Raw genomic sequence first — 17,743 nt, 5'->3', positions numbered from 1 at the left:
AATAGATGATATAAGATCTTTTATTATAAGCAATTAAAAAAAATTACGTTATTAAGGAGATTGAGAACGAGAAATATGAGAGCAATAAAATTTCGAACATATTGCACGCAATATATCTCCTGGCAAGATTAATAAAGAAATCGATTAAGACATAGCGGTAAAATGTTTGCCGTCTTCATTCTCATTTATTTTCCATTTTTTTTTTTTTTGCTTCTTTCGTCTGTAACGCTACTGTAATAGTGCGTAGAGCCCTGCGCTGTAATCAACGCCGAAATGACTGCGCGCGAACGATGAGATCCGACCTCCGACGACTCATTGTTTTGCGCCTTTGTTAATCGTCCTCCGTCATTTCTATCTTTTCCGCTGCCTTCTGCCGCTAACGAATTGTACTGCCAAAAAACAATGTGCCTCGCAATTCCTTTCTATAGATGAGACACGATCCCCTTCTTTCCCCACCCAAGAGTCTTCAGCTGAAAAACTTTGCAAGAAAACTCTAAATCTTTGTCAGTTTTGTTTTAAAGAGAGATTTGTGGTTTATTCTTTCTGATATCTTTAATTTAATTTAAGAAATTTTGGGTTTTTTTATTCTACCACATGAAAAAGAGAGATATTCGAGAATTAAAAGAATAAAGAACAGCTGATATAAATAATATTTCTCTTTCATCTACCTTCAATTTATATTTATTTCGCACTATATTTATTGTGTCTTCTAATGTCTTTATTTTGTAATCTTCTGATTTTCCTGGTAATGTACGTACATTTCGGGAATTTTTAGATAACATCTTTTTGGAATCTGAAATGCTTATTTTATAATCTTCAAGTCTCTTTTTTTTAAGAACAAAATAGAAAAGCAGAAAAAATCGAATTATGATAAGCGAAAAATTAAAAAAGATTTTAACATATGTATATTTAATATGTTAACGATATATATTGATATGTTAATGACGTAAAGAATAAAAATAAATAATTTTCTTTTTATTATCGTTAATTATAAGCATACATTTTTCTTACAGAATTTCGTGGTGCGACAATCGAGTCAGAGTGACACAATGGCTCTCTCGGTGAGATTACCGGCCGGGAAGGGACCATACATTGAGCATTACTTGATCCAGGCCAACAAGGGCAAGCTAAGCTTGGAAACGAGCGAGAATAGATTCGACAATATCCCTTCACTGATTGCTCACTATTCGCAATGCTGGTGAGTGCCCTTTTCTCTTTTCTTATTTATTACGGATTTCCGTCGCAGAAATGACACACGTGATATCGTCTTTCATTCTTATCGTCTGATCTCTACAAATTCCCATAAATCGCAAACCATAGCTTTAATTGGCAATGCTGTACTGTCTTGATTTTTTACTTTTTAGTTTTTTTTTTTCTAAAATTCTATTTCTATAATTATATTATATACTCTCTGAATTATATTATAATAATATAAGTAAAAAGAAATAAATATATATAAAAAAAGATATCTTCGAAAATTGTAAGAAAGTAAAAAAAAAATATATGTCAAGTATATAAAAAAGTATCTTACAGCGATACAAAAATAGGAGAAAGTTTAAATGATAAAAAATATTAAACGTTCAAAAATTAGTCAATTAGTTGTTTGAAATCAATATACAATTAATGCATTTAGTCAAGAAATTGGTTATAAATTAATAATTTAATAATAATTAAAATTTCTCTAGTTTTTAAATACATTTTATATTATTTATAATTAAAAACAAAATTACACAAATTCTAAATTATATTAAGTGGGTTTGAGATAATAGCAAAATAAAACCTTTATGATAGGATCGATTGGTGCGGAATCACAAAATATAATTGATCTATTTTATGATGAAACACATTATTTAAAATTATGAAAATTCTTAGCCGAAATATTTTATAAATTATTAAGCAAAACATAAAATAAATTATTAGTCGCAATATGGAATATATTAATAGATTTGTTAGAATAACAGAGCAATAAAAGTCTGTTTAACTGAAATATCTATATGTTATTTTTACTAATATAGAAAAATGTTGCTTGTAAAAGTTTCTTTGTGAATGGAATATGTATAGAAGTCTTCACAATCATTATATGCATATGTATACACTTTTCCGTCACATACACAAATGAATAATGAAAAAATTTTAGAAAATAAAATAGAATATACTTTTCAATTTGAAATAATATAATATAATATATATATATATATATATATATATATATATATATATAATATAATATTATATTATATATCAAAGAAAGAGGGAGAGAGAGTAGTTTTAATAAAAACATATAATTTTTATTTGTGAAATAAATTCCTGATTATTTTTGTTTGGTAAGCAGTGACGAGCTGCCGGTGCAGTTGATTCTGCCAAGGGCGATGCGAGAAGCGAAGAATAGGCAGCAATTGTCGTCACTGGCATTGCTGGGCCAGGAATTTTGGCGGTATCCTATGGCAAATCCAAAGCCACCGGAAAGTAGTAGCAGTAATACTTCTAGTCTCAGCAGTTTCCATGGTGGTAAATTCTTGACATAATTTCAATTCGTAAAAGAACTTTTCTGAAATAAATAAATAAATGCATAAAAATTATCCAACTTTATACATAAATGTAGAAATAAAACAAAATCAGTTCTCTAAAAAATCTTTTAAATATAAAGATTTATTAGACATTTTGTTAAAATCTCGATAATTTATTAATTATATTTATTCGAAATTTATATATATTTAAGTCTAAATAGCCTAAAGTTAAACAGGAATTATAAACAGGGGATGTTTTTATCTTTTTTTTACAGGCAACAATAACCATAATAATAACAATAATAATAACGCGGACACGCCAACCACGGAGAGTATAGTGCTCAATCTGGCCCCAATATCGTCTCATAATGCACGTAAGAGAGACATTTTGATATTTTTTTCTTTATTTTTATAAGCATTCTCTCTTGCAGTTGTTGTATCAATGATTGTTTGTTGACATGTTTCTTCTATCAAAATTATCGCTCCATTTTGTATTTAAAACGTTTTTTTTTAAATTTTTTTTACAAATTATTACATTTATTTTATTCTAGTTTGAAGATTATACATAAATAATTTTTTTATATTTTTGACAATATCTTTTATATACATTATCTCTATTTTTTTATAAATATTATTTGTAGAAACTATTTTTCTTTTTTTTTTTTTTTAAATTCCAAATATTCAAATATAAAGTTAAGTAATTTTAAAATGGGTGTAAATCAATAAAATAAAGTGATATAAAGTGACAAAATATCTTTCTTAATACGATTTTAATTACTTGAAGATGTTTTCAATTTTCTGTTTTTATGACATTGATTATGATACTTAATGTAAATTTATTTTGACAATCTGTCGTTTATATTTAGAATTATTGTTTTCACACAAGCTAGCCAAGATAAATTCCTACGAGCTCTTCTAAAAATAGTTTGTTACCTAAAATTATTTTTGTGAGCAGACACCCCCTCTCCGACGAATACCATTAACGCAAACACATCGACATTTGCATCATCATTGCCACGACAGCCGCGTCCAACTCCGCCGAATACCCTCAATCTGACAACCTTCAATGAACCTTTGAACGATAACAAAAGGGACCGGATTTTATCACCAGGTGACAAGCTCTCTCACAAACTGATCTCGCCAAATCTTGTGCAAAGCATACGATGCCCATCACCGGTAGTCCACAATGTGGAGAACAATGTTTTGAGTCCAGCGCAGGATATTAAAAACTTTGACACTCTGAAGAACGGCCTAGACACACCGAAGTCGACGACGATCGAGTTCATCAAGAATTCAGAGAAATTTATTTCTACCTCAAGCTTCCATCAGAACAATTTGTCATGCACCTCACCAGAATTACCGGATATTAGGAACATTGTTGTTGAGAATGATAAAACGCAAAATGTAAAGACGCCACCGCCACCGCCACCAAGATGGGCCAAGCCTGGCATCAATCAGAACCAAAGTAATTTTACCGTGACTACAACGGTGTCCTTCAACGTGAATCAGAGTAACGGCTTGAATTCTTCACAGGTATATATACATATAAAAGATAAATGATTTATTTTTAAAATATATAATATAATAAATATTTGTATGTGTGCACTTGCGTAATTTTTAAATTATATATACGTATATAATTGAACATATATATTTTTGAATTTTTTGCAATATAATTTATATTTCCTTGTAAAATATCTATATGCAATTCTATATATGTTTTTTTTTATCTTATATTAAAAAATTTTGATATATAGTTATTTTCTTTTATTATTTTCTATTTATTTAATACTTATTACACTTATTGTCTATATATATTATTGTCTATTATTGTCTATATCTTATATATTGATAATATATTGTTGATTTTTTATTGTTGTAAAAAAGAAAATTATCACAATTATTCCATCTTTGTGCCAACAGCAAAATACACCATCGGATCCCAATACATCACTGTTGAGTCCTCAATCTAACAAATCTCTCACTTCCAACTTTTCTGTCAAATCACCTCTTTCACCTATCACACCAATTTTATCCCCCACCTCCAAGCTAATCTCGAAAACACCCAGCGTACTTTCTCCAAATACTCCCTCCAGTACTAGTAAATCAAAAAGACGGCGTGATCGCGAGAACCGGAAAAACTCTCAGCATTATCAGGAGTCGGATATCTTGGAATCGTACTATCGCAGCTCACCAGCTGACAAGATTTCCGACTACGAAGATATTTGGAACACGACCGACCAGTCAACGCAATCGACTTGGAATGACAGATTGAAGGAAAACAAGATTGTTTGCACCCCGCAAGATCGTCTAAGGAATTCCAATGACCGTCTGTTGAGTCCTAAAGAATCCGAAAGAAGTCTTATTAGTGAAAGATTGCCAGTGGGAGAACAGATGATTTTGAAGAACGAGAGATTTATCTTAAGAAATGATAAGATAGGATACAAGGAGATGACAAGTCCAGAGTTTAGTAGCTTCAAGCCTGTTCCGGAAATGAAAAGTCCTGATCAAAATTCACTAGAGGAGAATGGAATAGGGAAGAGACCCGATCTGCTATCCAGAGTTTGTAAGTATATTTATTAAGTTGTTTTGTTTAAAGATTTTTTAATGTTAAAAATCCTCGTGTTTTTTTTTTTATAGGCAGTGCCAATTCATTGAATAGTCCGAACACAGTGACGCCTCCGAGAAATAAATTGGGCCTTGTTTTGGCAAATTCAGAGAGCAACAGTCCCCTGACTCCAGAATCTAAACAGAGTAGCCCTTTTTATGCTGAACCAGCCGATGCTATTGCTCAAAATGCTGCTATAATTCCGAGGAGACGACCAAATAGAAATAATCCAGCGATAAATAAGTATCGACATAGCGAACCAGGTTGGTTACAAGCTCCGACAGGAAACAACTCAAATCAATTGCATCCTATCGACTGCTGGGAAGAACCACCTGAGGAAACAGAAGATAAAACGCCATTAATTTCATCGTCGGTCGACAATCTGGCAAGGAGATTGGGCCAAACTAGAGAGACGAAGAAGATTCCTCGGGCAAAGCCCGTTCAGCCACCGAAGATAAGGACTAAAGTGTTCAATGATACCTCCTGGACAGTGGACTCTAGCTGGGAGTTTATCGGTATGTAAACGAACCAAAATGTGCGTCTATACAGGGTGTCCTAAAAATTTTGACATACCCGAAGTGTGAAGGTAGATTGGGCCAAACTGAGGCCAAACGAGAGATGGAGTCACGCTGTCACCTCTTGCTTAGATGATACCTTCATTGCTAAGAAACGTACACAAGTAATCCGTCGTACATGCCTGCCGATATCGGCCTATCGCTTTCCAACGCGCTCATTAGCTCTAAATGTCAAAATTTTTAGGACACCCTATATATGTGAATGTATATGTTAAACACATAGTAACAAATTCTCAATTTTGGATAGGCAATGAGGAAGAACCAGATTGTGAGCCAGACTACGATTGTGATGCCGACTACGACAGTGACAATATTGCGAGAAAATTCCCGAGTGACGAGGAGTGCAATAGAAACATAGTTGGAGATACTTTGACAGTTCAGAGTATAATCCTGCAACGGTAAATTTCTTAATAATACATAAAAAGAAAGAGAATTATGAGATATATATAACATAGAAAAATTTTTTCATTAAGAATTTTATAGTAATTTTATATAAGGAGATTTTTTATTTTTGATAAATTTTTTTCAAACGTAAAATATAATTTTTCATCCTGATTAGCTGATTTCCAATAATGTATATTTGCCATATTTAATTGTCCTATTTAGATACATAGAATGACAATCAAGAGTCTTAGAACATTTGTTCTTTTAAAATAGCTAAAATTAAAATTATTAAATTAAATTAAAATATGTTTGCTTATTACGTAACATAGGAAGTTTATAATAGAGAGTAATGATATCATATTATATAATTTTAAAAACTCGATGTAAATTTCATAAGAATGTGCAATGAAAAATTGAGATACTAATTAACAAATGCAAGATTCAAGTCATAGCTTTGATGCAATTTTAATAAAAATGCTAAAATACATAAGTATCACGGTTTCAAATTTTCCTTAAAGCTAAATAATTTTTGTCTAAAATATCTATTGACGAAGATCCTTTTAGAAATATTTATGATAAATGTAACACTTTGGTATTGTATTTTCAATATTTTTTAGTATTATATTTGTAACACTTTAACTGTCCTATCAGTATAAGATAACAATGAAAGATGAAAATATTCCAAAATAAAATATTTTTCCAAACAGTTATAAGAATCTTGAAATTAATCAGACAGACTTGGTGACAAAAATAAATGCGACTTTTGAATTTGACAGATACCCGGAATTGCTAAAGTCGCCGGACACGTGCGAATCGTTATATAGCGATCGAAACTCTTCGTATGACAACGTAGAAAAGCGGAACATGGACCGCGAGGATACGCCAGATTCACGAAAAGATCGCACGTACGATCCTTCCGAATGGGAGACTATGCTGGACACGGACGTGGAGACCGACATGGAAAAGATCAAGCGAAACAAGAGTTTTAAGGAACGACTGGATCCTCTTTTATGTAAGTTTTATATCTTTCTTATAATAAATTGATTGAATATTTAAAAAATTTCCACATATGTTTTTAAAAATTTGTCACATTTAAAAAATTTTATCATATTTATTTTTATAAAATAAATTTTTTTATATATTTTTGATACTCTTCTCATCATTGTATGAAAATATTTTTAAACGTAATCAATTCCGTAACACCGTTTGTGGTAAGCACAATGCTCGAATCCTAGATATCTATACGCAAACCTTGAGAAATATGTAACTGTGATTAGCGTTAAACAACAGACATCTTACGTAACTAATCTGTAAGCGTGATCTGTTCATTTGTAATGTTATTGTTCTGATCAGTGAATCAGAAATCAGTAAATATATATAAGATAAAAAAAAGAAGGAAAAATAAAATTTATATTTCTATTTAAATTTACATAAGATAAAAAAATTTATATTATATAAAATATAAATTAATTATATACATATATAATAACGAAGATAAATATATAATCGTGAACGAATGCAACAATTCGGATGCACTATATGCATATCGCGATAATCATCAATTTAAGCAAAATGGGATTCAAAAAGTGATGAAATGAAATCAGCGTCTGCAATCCAAACTTCAATCATAATTCGCGATTACTATTGGATCAACGAGATTCGCATTTACATGAGAAGAAAGAAACAAAGTATGCGTTAAGTGACGTGTCACGCAAGAAATAAAGCGAAGCAGAAAGTTTTCTTTATTCACAATGATGAACGACTCGACCCCCTTAGCAAAAAAATAATGAAATATGACTATGCTAGAAGTACAAGATAATGACTAGTATTGAAATAATGATCACTTTTAGCATTTCCATGTTCTACGTTATTTAAAGTTAAATGTATATATAGATAAATAAATAAATAATTATTATTGAGAAATAAAAATAAATTATATTAGAAATAAATATGTTATTAAATGATTAAAAACTAACATAGATCAGAAAGTTTAATAAAAATAAATGCTTTTATTTAATAAATTTATATTTTTTAAATGATACTTTTTATATAAATGTCACATACAAATTTTTCTGATATAACAATAATTATTTTATTTACTTTGCTCCCATTGTTATAATTATTGTTATTATATAATTATAATATATAATTTATTATTATATATAATTTATTATATATAATAATAAATTATATATTATAATTATATAATATATATATTTATAATATATATATTATATAATTATAATATATATATATTTATAATATATATAATATAATTAAATATATATATTATATATAATTTATTATTATAATATATAATTATAATATTGATTTTGATGATGTTTACATAGTATCTCCTTTCTTTATTTTTTATTATTATTTGCGCTGTTATTATTGCCATTATCATCCTTTCTGTCATTAACATTATTGACGTTACTCTTGTTACTGTATGGATTCGAAAAGTTCCTAAACATTCTTTTAGAAAGCAAGTATTTTATATACAATATTTTAGAAAAAAAGTATTTTATATACAAAAAAACAATGTTTCAGGCAGAAGTAATGAAATATTTGGATTTAATAATGTAATTAGTTTGAAAAAAAAACAGTACACATTATTTTCCATTTTATATTACATTAAATAATTATATTTAATAATATTTAAATCACATTAATTTAAATTTTAATCATAATTAATTTTTTTTAATTCTGAAAAGATGCATGTTCTTAATATATGACTCAATTTGTGATCCTATCGAAAAATGAAAAATTTAAGAAAAGTGTAGAAAACAAATCGATGATAAAAGACATAGGTTTATTACCTTCATATTACTTTTATTATATTGAAAGAATATGTGTATCGGATAAATATAGCGAGATTATCTTGATGGTTACAACCGGGCAACTGTGACTGACCGATCGGTCACAAGAAAAAAGTATTTAGCCCCTCTTTCTCTCTAAACTGCAGTAGCGACATCAATCTCTTAGTATTTCTTCTCAGCATCGGGTACAGTAACGTTCGGGTCGTTCAGGGGATCAGTTCTCAATCAATCGGTCAATTCAATGTTTAGGTGTTCTTTTTTCTTGCCGCACATGGACGGGAACGGGCACGTGTTCCAACATTGCTGACTTTACAATGAAAATTGATGGAGAAATCATAAGTGGATACCTCAAAATTTCTAAATTATACTGAAATTTTCTGATTAAAAACATTGGACTCAATTTTTTTTTTTTTACATACAAAGAATATTATGAATATTCCATGAGAGCAGAAATTTTGATTTGAAAAATATATTGATTTTTTTTTTCATTTATTATATAAATTGATGGCAAATTTTATTTTAACAATAATGTCATATGTATAACGCAAAAGTGTCTTATAAAAAAAAGAAATGGATGAGTGGATAATAATTAGTTGTTCGTCAGAAGAGGATATTCAGTTGGGGATGGAAATGGAATATGAAAAAAGTAGACGGAAGTTTTGTGTTAAAAAAATCTTTCAAAGAATTGTAATCTGGTTTCAACGATTTCTCAAGAAGAATATGGACATTTCTAAATGTAAGAATTGATAAATAAAAAAATATACAAGACCTTAATACATAAATAAATTCAAAAAGAAAATTGGCTAATAAGAGCCAGTAATTAAGACGCAAAATAATTGTATTTGAGAAATTCTTTTTTAATCATCAAACCATGAACATGGTTTTGGTTCCTTCTTTAGACCTTCTTCATTTTCTGAATAAAAAAAAAAGAGGAAAAGAGAAACCCTATGTCTTTGAATGGACTCAATTGTCTTCGCACCTCATCTATGGCAACATCCTAGACTGAGAAATATCGTGTTTATTCTTCCGATGGAAAGAAAGACGATAAGATTTCTCTTCTTTCGGTAGGAAGAACAATAAAGATATGCAACTTCACAAATTTCAATAAACTTCAATTATTTACAAAAAAAAAAAAATTAATCTGTGAATCGTAAAAAAAAACTTTGCCTAAATTATTTTGAATAAAGTCCTTTTATATATATGAATATATATAAATATATATAAATATATAAAGGCTGTCCATAAAGAAATCGAATTTTTAAAAAGTGTACAGTGGAAGTCTTCAGCAATTTTTTCATACCATGAGCATAATGTTCTTCGTTTACGTTTTATGGTAACTTAAATGAGATTGGATAGGTACGGCATCCGTGGCGGTTTTCTATTTTTAGAATAGAATAGTGCGTAGATCTGGCAACGAATTTTTCTTAATCTCTTCTATTGTTTGAAAACGGCAGCCTTTCAAGGTCGATTTTATATTTTTTAAAGAAGAAAAAATCCATAGGAGGTAAGAGCTGAGGAACAACAGTCGCATATTTTGCGAAAAAGTCGTTGATAAGGAACGTGTAGTGAAACTCTTTAGCAATTTTTTTTGCATTACAAACACGACGCTAGCGTTCTTACTTTATGTTTTATGATGGGTTTAATGAGGTCGTGTTCGATGTTTGTGGCTTTTTTTTTTTTTTTGTAGATTTTCTTGCACCGTGTGAGAAAGAAGCGGCCGGAAGCCAGCAATTCATTGCTCTTGCATCATGACAATGCACTCGCGTTGTTCTTTATCAACGAGGTTTTGATAAAATACGCGATGATTATTCAACCTTCTAATCTCCTTTCTCATTCCTTCTGTCAAACTCTGTAAGAAAATTAAAAAAAAAAAGAAAATCGCCACGATCGGCGAGCACAATCTCATTCAAAGCATTATAAAACGTAAATCTTTATGAAATTGCTAAGCAACGATTAAATTATAATATAAAGTCAAAAGCCAAATAACATTGGTTATTGCCAAAAGTTAAATGTTTTGAGTCTTGTTTAAAGCCAGCAATTTTTACTCATTCAAAACAAAAAGATCAACAAGATTCTTATCGATTATAAGTGTTACAAATATTTAAAAGGGCGCAGTTTTAAAAGATACACGTCGACTTTTCATCGAAAATTTTAGTTTTCAAAATAATTAATTTAAAATTATAATAATTATTAATTCTTATTTGGAAGATAAATAAACATGTGTATTTTATTTAATATCAACTTACTTATAAAGCACAGTTCAAGACGCGTTTAAAGCTTGAGAAATATTAAAATGTGTTAAATTCTATTATGAATATTTATAATTAAAACGAATTAGTGTGATATAAAATATTATAACATCTTTTTCCTATTCTGAGATTCGAAAAATAATTTTTTTCTTTTTTTTTTAGCACCGCCACGAATACAAGCGCTTTCGAGAAATCGTGATCAACAGAGTGGAACCGGGGCGGCTATAAGAGCCTACGCTCTCCAACTTGCGGCGGACAAAACCACGACCTTTTCGCAGAATATCGACAACTTTATTCAATGCACGCGGGAGAGTAAAGAGGTGACTCCTCATGTGGTGATGCGCAACATGCGGCAGTTCATGTCGGGTATGAAGAATTACTTGGTGAAGCACGGTGAGCGCGAGTTTGAGAAAGAAGTGGAGAAGGAGCGATTAAAATTGCGGCCGAACGAGTTCCTCAATCTCGACGCGATCCTCGAGGATGTGATGATGGGCCTAGTGGTGAGGCCTCTGCGGGAACACGTTTGTCGGCTGTTCATTGACTACTACGTCGCCACTGGAGTGCTACAGACTCTGGCAGAGAATATTCAGCACGCCCAGGGCAAGACCATTCACGATCTTGGTGTTCGAGTAAATACATCTCACATCTATACATATATAAAATAAATTGTATCAAAAGATATAATAAAGATATAATGAATATAATGTTATTAAAAGATATAACAAAGAGAATAAGATTTCAAAATTTTATTGAATGTATGTATAAATAACTTTTTATAAAATTTATCAAATATATATATATATATATATATATATATATATATATAATATAAAATTAATCAAATATTTATTATATTGTAAACGTAAATAAAAAAAATCGATGAATTTGTATTTATTAGTATTTTATTGTTTATATTATCTTTATTAAGTCTGAATCGTGCGTTTGTGTGCGCAGTCGAAGATCATCCCCCCTTCAGAGGAAAATCTGGAACGCATTCTCAAGTGCATAGAACGGCTACAAAGAGCTGACTCTCCACTTGAAAAACTGGAGCATTTATTGACAGCCATTTCGGCCATCTTCAACTCAGTAAGTCTTCCCATATTTTTTTTCAAAGATATATTAGCAGAATTATAATCATGGAGATAAAACGTATAACATATTTTTGTTAATATTTTCAAAATTTTTTTAATATTTTTAATAATTAGCAACATTTTTTCAATCAACACGCATACTTTTTATTTTCTTCTTATAATTTTTTTCATTATTTCTTGTTTAATATTACTATAAAATGTAACTTTACAAAACTATAACTAAAAATTATATTATTTTTAATAATTGTCCAGACCAAAATAATATAATCGAAAATAAAAATTTAATTATAAATATTTTTTTATTGTTTAATTGCACTTTTATAGGTGAAGCAAGCTAACTCTGGTAGACATATTACACTGGGTGCCGATGATCTTTTGCCACTGGTGATCTGGGTTTTAGTACGTGGCAAAGTAGTGGACGCGGAAATCGAAGCCGAGTACATGTGGGGCCTGTTGCACGCTTCTCTGTTAAATGGCGAGGGCGGCTATTATTTGACAACGCTATCGAGCGCGGTGCATGTTTTAAAGACTTTTGTGTCTAGCCAGGGCACCATGTCTACACTGAACGTAATAAATAAATAAATAAATATATATATATATATATATATATATATATATATAATTTATATATGATGACGAAAATGAGGCTATGATTTTTATTTAGGGATGTGGAACTCCCGATTGTTCGTCTGTGCTGCGGATTTTGGTACCGAATGAGCTGCACGGTTCCCTAAATACCAGAACGCTTCCAGTACGACCTAACATGAACACCAGGGAAATCTGCCGCATCCTTGCACATAAGATCAGATGTACCAATCCTCAGGACTATGGGCTTTTCAAGTTAGTGCAAGGAGAAGGTATAATCGCGTTTAACGTACAAATATAAAACATAATTTAATATGAAAAAGAGAAGAATACAGTAATAACATAAAATATGTTTATAATATAATAATAATAATAATAAATATTGTTTCAGAAACATTACTTGGAGATCACGAATGTCCGCAGGAACTCTCTCACTGCCTTTTCGCCTACAAACGAATCGACGCGAAAATAGCGTGGCCCAAGACCAGTTCTTAAAAGTTGCGAAATATTTTAATTAACATAAAATTAGTCTCTCTAGATATCACCCATAAGTCGATATTGTCTTTTCCAAGATATAAGTCATATATCATAAAAAGCACATTTTTTTTTTCCACTAAAATATTTAAATATCGAATTTAAACTTGAGCATTCGAAATTCTTTTTTAATTTTGACATGGAAATTCTTTCAACACTGCCATTTTTTATGAACAGTTTCTTATAAGAAACTAACGACATATATAAATAAGAGAATTTTTGTCACTCACACGTAAGTATTTTGGTTACTTAATGAAGGAAAATGAAGTATTAATTATTATTGGAAACAAAAAGAAAAGTTGATATAAATTTTCTATTTAGTATAAATAGAGATCTCAATCAGATATTTAATCACAGATTTGTTATATTTTAACCCTTAGTAGGCAAAATTTTGGTTTTTAAGACCATATAATATTAAAATTAATAATTAAATAAAAAAAGTAAAGTTTTACACACACATAATAATAATATGATAAATGGCATATGTGTATATATATATATAATTTTTTTTTCCTTTTATACATAGATAAAATATTCATATACAAAAAATAAATAACAATGTCATTTTTCTTTTAAATAAATAATTTTTTTAAGTTTCTAATCATGATAATTTTTTTTAGTATGATTATGTAAATTTCGAAAAAAAATACTATAATAAATATCAAAAATTTACTACTAAATTTATAATGTGTTTGGTAATCTGATCTTCTGATACGATTGTCTATAATTTTAATATTTTTTCTTATTTAATATTTTTGCTAAACTTTGAGTAAGGAATTTGTTGCCTTTTAAGGGTTAATATAACATTTGATTAAGATCATCGCAATTACAAATTGCACAGAAACAAAATTATTTTCTGTGATTAAGTGTTTATTTATCGATCGATTTGACGCAAAGATGATTAAGATTATATTATATCAAATTTAACGGAATAAATAATTTTAACAGAACAAAAAAGGATAAAAATTCTCGCACATATATGTATGTGTGAGAAATGCTAATCTTGGAGCGTGTGTACGATCGCGATCGCACGGTATATGTACAGTGTATCGCGAAAAGTCGTATTTATTCACAGTATTCAGTGTCTCGTGAACGTTTGCAATAAAAAAAAAGAACATTGCTCTTTCGAAGCGAAGTTCTTTTAGAACGAAGTGGGACTTACGTCGAGAGATCAAAAAAAAAAAAAAAAATGAATAATTATTTGATAAATAAATTTGAAAATAAAATTAAAGATTAATAAATTATATATTATTTATCTTTTTAATTAATAATTAAAATAAGTTTTTTATTTTATTAATTATTAAGAATTATGAAATTATTATTACTTACTACTCAATGCTAATTAATTAATAATTAAAATATCCATGTTTTTTACGGATTTTTTTATCAAATTAAATAAATTTTGCTCTTTGTAAGACACTATTACATTAGTTTAAAAATTTCTTTGCTTGAGTCTTTTTATTTGTTTCAAAATTATAAAGAAAGACGATCAAGTTTTTTATTTTTGACAATTCACTTTTAAGGTTCTAGTGTTCTTATTGTAGACATATATTATGGCATCAAAAATGAGAAATTGTATATATTTATTTACAAATACATTTTTTTGCATTTTATTATACATATCCGATTATTAAATTGATAAAATATATAGAAGATTTCTTTTCATGGATTAACATAAATAATTGTAAATCTTTATAGGGCATATGCTTGATAAATATATATTCATTCATATTTATTACTACATTTATTAAATTAATTGCCTCATTAAACTAAACAAATCTATTTCATTTATACATTTACTACATTTACAGAATGATGAAAAAGTTTTCAATACTTTAATAATGAAATATGCTACTGCCAAACGCGAATGACGGTATATAAAAAAAATTAATTTATTTTGATATATAATGATAGAAATGTACAAAGAATTTCTCATTCTTGATATTATATTTCATATTATATAATTACAATAAGAAACTTTGATCAATAAAGTTCTCATTTTTTTATTGATACAAGAACAATATAAAAAAACGAAATTTTTTTTATTAACTTGACATTTTTGCTTCTAATTCGATACAATTTGTTTATTTTTTATAAATATTTAATTTTAATTTTTATTTTATTTTTCTGATTATATAGAAGAAAATTGAGAAATATAAAACTTTTTTAAAAATCTTATTTTTTAATTAAAAAGAAAATATAATAAAATATACATATATAATTAATATCATGATATATATAATCTTGATGTGTATTGATAGTATGCTGATCTCTGGACTTGAGAACCAACTTCTGTGAATGTTATACATATATATATGAAAGACATAAATTGCTCTATATGTTTTTAAAGAACATTGAATGACAAAAAAAAATCAATAAAGAAATTTCTCCGCGTGCACATTTGGACGCAAGGTTTAGAAACAAAGAACGAAAAAGAGTAGCTTTTAGGATCTCTATTTTAAGTACTTTCTACGAGACAAAGAGTCGTGAAATCTAACAAAATAAGCAATCCATATTATTAAAGAAATTTCGTGTATTTATTACTACAAGTTGTATACATATTTTTATTAATATTTTTGACATGTGATTCCTTGCTTTTCTTTTCCGCAAAAAAAATTTGTTAGGCTGATTTGGATCTACAAGGCTGTGTATGTGTATAAATATGTAGCTCTTATACCACGTGTGTCTCAACAAAATTATAAAATAAAGAATGTTAATAATAATAAAAATAGTTGGTGATATGATATTAGAGATAAATAAACATTGATAATTTTTACATTTGCAAGAAATATTAATGATTTTTTAAAATTTACGAGAAGTATTGACAATTTCTTATTTGCAAAAATGACATTAAAAATATTTTGATACAGAGAGTTCGTACAAATCAGCCTTGCATTTTTTTTATCGTTTTCTACGACTAGCGCATTTGTTACGTATATACTATAATAATAATTAGTAACCTATAAATGTACATTTTTCATATTTAATTTATTTAACACCTTTTTAATACACTACATACTTGTATATCGTAATTATGACGTAGATGTGCTCTCATTCTTTTTATGATGATTAACATGTCGATATATGCTTTTAATGTACTAGTCAAACCGATACAAATCGGAGAAGTTTGTAAAATTACATTTAAGTAACTTTTCATCCGTTGCAGAAGCCTGTATCATTAATTATCATTATATACACTTTGTTATTAGTTAATATTATCATTGTAATGTAAATCTATGCTCAATAAACACTTTTCTATTATTCGTACGTATTCGTAGATTCACGAATGACTATTTTAATTATCCCGAATAAATATGTGAATTTGATGTCTAAACTGAATTTAAATTAAATATTTGATAAAATGACAAAACAACCATAAATAATATTATATTAATTAAAAAATATTTTTAATTATCAATTTTATCTTTTTTTAACGTACTTTATTAATATTATGTTCCATAAAAGAGAGAAGGAGAGAGAGTATTGTAATTCTAATTTTTTTCCTCCTAATTTTTATCACACATGTTTTTTTTTTTTAATTTATTTTAAAACTGTTGCTTGCGTATGTTGTGCATGAATGTGCTAGTTTTTGAATGCTATGTCGCTGGGTTAACAGAACTATATATATAATTGCTGTTCCACAGCTAATCCATCGTTATTTATAGTCACAATTTTAATGACTTAAAAAACCGTTTATACGCGCGCTCAATATACAATTGAATTGTATTTACATATCTAATTATAAAAATAGTATTATTAATACTCCTCGCAGATTACTCTTTCTATTATTACATCCAGGCAGCTATCAGAATTATTATCCAATTTATTTGTGTTAAAGTAACTCACATTTTATTATTTTTTTTCTTCTTTTTCCTTCTCCTTTTCCCTGTCAAATCTAGAATCTCTAAGGACTATACAGAGATGAGTATGAAACACGGGCATCGATTAGAGAATAAAAAAATTCTTAATAAAATATTATTGAATTAAAATAAAATTTAAACATGAGAGAATTAAGTAAAATATATAAACTTATATGATTTTCCTCTGCCGTTAATCCTATCTCATATATGTATCTCATTTGATATTTTTAAACATGCGTATATAATGCACAGCATCATATATATAAACTTAAGAATAAAAAATAAAGAATAGAAATGTCATAAACAACATCGATGTTTGCATTCCGAACGTATTTATTTTTTATGAAAACACACGATGTATTCAATCATCTTTACTTCTATAGTTTGCAGTATGTAAAATTAAATATATTGATTATTTTATTATGTAGTGAAATTACAAAAATCCATTATGATTTTATCGTAACACAATTTCTTACACTGCCAGAGTGCAGTTCTTAGTCGCGTGTACGTTATGAGTATTCAAAAAATTTT

At 28.3% G+C, this 17,743-nt stretch overlaps 1 protein-coding gene across 14 annotated transcripts in view; it reads left to right on the top strand.

Annotated features, from left to right (window-relative positions):
* The window catches only part of LOC126849519 (protein sprint), a 186,554-nt gene extending 169,931 nt beyond the window's left edge, over positions 1–16,623 (top strand). For 8 of the 14 annotated variants that reach the window (XM_050591445.1, XM_050591548.1, XM_050591541.1 and 5 more), the window contains 13 exons: positions 1,014–1,198; positions 2,330–2,508; positions 2,783–2,881; positions 3,463–4,040; positions 4,431–5,073; positions 5,148–5,630; positions 5,938–6,088; positions 6,851–7,086; positions 11,305–11,771; positions 12,097–12,228; positions 12,558–12,800; positions 12,898–13,090; positions 13,210–16,623. In XM_050591445.1, coding sequence (XP_050447402.1) covers positions 1,014–1,198; positions 2,330–2,508; positions 2,783–2,881; positions 3,463–4,040; positions 4,431–5,073; positions 5,148–5,630; positions 5,938–6,088; positions 6,851–7,086; positions 11,305–11,771; positions 12,097–12,228; positions 12,558–12,800; positions 12,898–13,090; positions 13,210–13,313 — 3,693 coding nt within the window. In that variant the 3' untranslated portion in view covers positions 13,314–16,623. The remainder of the gene's footprint in view (positions 1–1,013; positions 1,199–2,329; positions 2,509–2,782; positions 2,882–3,462; positions 4,041–4,430; positions 5,074–5,147; positions 5,631–5,937; positions 6,089–6,850; positions 7,087–11,304; positions 11,772–12,096; positions 12,229–12,557; positions 12,801–12,897; positions 13,091–13,209) is intronic. The other 6 variants (XM_050591454.1, XM_050591494.1, XM_050591463.1 and 3 more) reach the window with 5 other exon arrangements.
* Positions 16,624–17,743: the final 1,120 nt, after the last annotated feature.

Source organism: Cataglyphis hispanica, chromosome 1 (assembly GCF_021464435.1).
Source record: "Cataglyphis hispanica isolate Lineage 1 chromosome 1, ULB_Chis1_1.0, whole genome shotgun sequence".
NCBI classification, from domain to species: Eukaryota; Metazoa; Arthropoda; class Insecta; order Hymenoptera; family Formicidae; genus Cataglyphis; species Cataglyphis hispanica.
This window is presented reverse-complemented; position numbering and strand designations above follow the sequence as displayed.